The following is a 3,096-nucleotide window of genomic DNA, read 5'->3' as shown; positions in this document are numbered from 1 at the left end:
AGACAGTGGCAGTATGTCTTGTGGCCCTAGAGTTCACTGGTGCGTCATGATTCCTGTTTCTGACACACCTCCTGTGATAGCAGCTTTGGCAGCTTTCTTGGTACAAGGATAATGTCTCCCAAGTGGACAGCACAACTGGGCATTGCCTGATATAGGACTGCTTCCAGTCACAGCCTCCGTTACTCATTCTGACTGGTTGATTTGTGGACTCAACTTATCATCTCTCACTTAGATGTCTCAACCAAATTGATTAGCTGTTGATTGTTTTTCTTTTGAGTGCATTTAACTTTTGCATCAGTGATTTTTTTTGTCTAAATGACTTGTAAATTAGTTCTTGCATGGATGTCCATATGGCTTAATAGGCTGACTGAATGTGTTTGTCTGTTGGCAGGTGTATTTCTCTGTCTGTTCTTGGAAAGTTCACCTTATTACACTGGTAGCTCTATCTGTAGGCTTGTCTGCTTGGCAGGTCTGTTGTATTAGCAGGTGGATTTGGCTGTCATTCTGTCTGCTTGGCAGCTCCATCATTTTCACTTTGGTAGCTTCAACTAGATACACTTTGCCTGCAACCTTGGTTTTAGTATTTGTTCTGTGAAGGATGGTAGTCTGGCTTGCAGTCGGGGCTTCTGGTTGTTGTCTATAGATGTGAGTTCTTTTGTGGGCTCAACAAATGTTCTGATAACATGTTAATTTACATACTAGAATATTATAAACAGATGTTACAACCATCTGTCAGTTGCTCTGTCAGGGCTTGCTACAAGTAAAAAATCTAAAAAAAATGTTTAAAGAGAACAGTGGGCTAATATTTTCACCTCTTAATTTTCCACCAATTGAAAATTATACTTAATGTTTTGCGTGAAAACAGATGTTTGTGTAAATAGATAAACAAGAACAAGCTCCAGAATGTTCCCATTTCATACATGTATATTGCTCAGAGTAGACAGACCACAGCAAAGCATTAAATTCAAGGCAAACAGCTGCACAATTCAAAGTGATTTTGAAAACTACAAGATTGACAGCAGAGCAGTTCTTTTCCAAAAGAAAACAATGAAAATAGGTGCCATCAAGTTGTAAAACCTATGTCTGGCATGAAGGAAAACTGAGCAACAGAAGAAAATATCCAGGTCTCAAGAGCGGCTTTCAGCCTATCTATTACAAATATACATGGGTGGTTCATAGTTCATATTTAATGTCGGTTATTTTTCCTAATATTTAATTTTGTCTTCCAGTCAAGGTATGAGGTTTCATCTCGGCAAGCTTCAAGCCGGTCAGTCTACAGTGTGAACCGCTTTCAACTGCTGGAAGAGAGAAACCGGGCTCTGAGGCTTGAAGTAGCCACACTTCGCCAGGAGAAACATCAGTACAGGAAACTGGTAAACTTCCTTCTTCCTCCATCCTGATTTAGCCTTTTTTGTCACTGGGACATGCATGTAATTCCTGTCTTGCTCAGCCAGTCTTAACTGTAAACACAGTCAGTATTAGAGATTAAGTTCTCTGCATAAGACTTGCTTATGCAGACATGTGGGCCTTTGTAATGTGGTGTAAAGCAGATAAGAACTTGTATGTGATTTGCTGTGTATTGTGCATGGGAGTGTGTGTTTGCAGCACCACATATTGATTCCATTCCACTGTATGTTTGTGCATGCATTAGTTTATTTTGTGACTTTGAGACCTCCTCCAGGTGGTCTCTGAAGGCAAGTTGTGTAAGCTGTTGTCGTGGCAACACGCCCATTTGCAGGAGTAGAGGCAGACTGACACAGGGGAACTGACAGAGCATAATAGCAGCTTCTGTTATGAGCCTTAATGTCTTGAAATTTGTTTCAGTGAAACAGCAAAACCCACATTCTACAGTTTGCATTTACAAAACTTTTATTGATTGTGTTTCAGTTCTCAGGCTAATATAGTTTGTCATACAACTCATTTGGGTGTGAATGGGAGCATTACTGTATTCTCCTCATTGATGTGGTATGAAAGTACAAATGAAGAATTAGCCTTACACTCTGCCATCACTTTTTATCCCGCATATGTCAAAATTTCACAGGAACCAGTGGGCATTCTCCATTCACTGTATGAGCTTGGAAATGCCATATATAAGAGAGCACAGGGTTAACTATATAGTATTTTTGGTCTTTCAACTCAACATACCATCCACTTTGTTAGAACAGTGGAATTCATGGCAGCCAGCCCAGGGGAGATTTAATCCCTCTTCACAGCCAAACCCTTGGCAAAAAAGCCTGTCCTGTTGTCTGTCACCATAGCTAACATGCAGTAGTCAGCAACATAACTCAATAATGTTATGTACATGTGTGTGTTCATATATACAGTAGACACTGTTGGAGGTGGTCCAGCTGGGCACCTGGCAGTCTTTTTGTTGTGACTGCTGACAGCTCACAGACTACATTATGGTCATTCATGCAAAGACAGACTGAGCTATGAATCAGTTAGAGTAATAAAAACTCAAGCACTAGAGATGATGCATTCAAGCAAACATACTTTGGACCTTCCCTGGTGGAGTATCATCAACATCAGTTTTGGTTTTGATTTAAATATTTTTCTTATTACTTTCTATTAGGTGAAGGCAAAAATGGCCAAACGTGTCTATATATACAAGCAGCTAGGAAATTGCAATGTGATTTTAGCGCCTTTTAAAAGGCAAAAAAGTGAATATTTGAATTAGATTCACTGGGAAATGACTGATAATAGTTTGATAACATGTTCATGTCTACGTAAAAGGTGATAATTTGTCAGTGTTGTGTTCACAGCTTGTTTTCATTGTTCAAGTTATTGCAGTCTTTAATCTTATCCCATATCTTAATATTCCAGTGTGTACTGTGCCCAGTGGGCACATTTGGGTTGCGTGCACATGGATCTCCTGGTGCAGACTGTGTAGTTGAGTATGAGATGCTATGTTATATAGATTTGATCTTGCTACCAAGAAGTGTCACTTTGCTGTAGTGATGTGTGTGTGTTTGTGTCCTTTTCCATCACAGTGCAATAGAGTTTATCTTAGGAGCTAGCCTAAGGAATATATAAAGCGCTTCATGGATTAGGATTAGGACACGCTGGAGGGACTATCGGCCTTCCCCCGGAGGAGCT

The 3,096-nt window shown here is 40.0% G+C and overlaps 1 protein-coding gene across 7 annotated transcripts in view; it reads left to right on the top strand.

The window, feature by feature from the left end:
- Positions 1 to 3,096, top strand: part of rimbp2a (RIMS binding protein 2a) — a 65,112-nt gene that overhangs the window by 7,085 nt on the left and 54,931 nt on the right. For all 7 annotated transcript variants that reach the window (XM_020609795.1, XM_020609793.1, XM_020609794.1 and 4 more), the window contains exon 3: positions 1,230 to 1,373. In XM_020609795.1, coding sequence (XP_020465451.1) covers positions 1,230 to 1,373 — 144 coding nt within the window. The remainder of the gene's footprint in view (positions 1 to 1,229; positions 1,374 to 3,096) is intronic.

This window comes from Monopterus albus, unplaced genomic scaffold, assembly GCF_001952655.1.
Source record: "Monopterus albus unplaced genomic scaffold, M_albus_1.0 scaffold102.1, whole genome shotgun sequence".
Taxonomy (NCBI): domain Eukaryota; kingdom Metazoa; phylum Chordata; class Actinopteri; order Synbranchiformes; family Synbranchidae; genus Monopterus; species Monopterus albus.
This window is presented reverse-complemented; position numbering and strand designations above follow the sequence as displayed.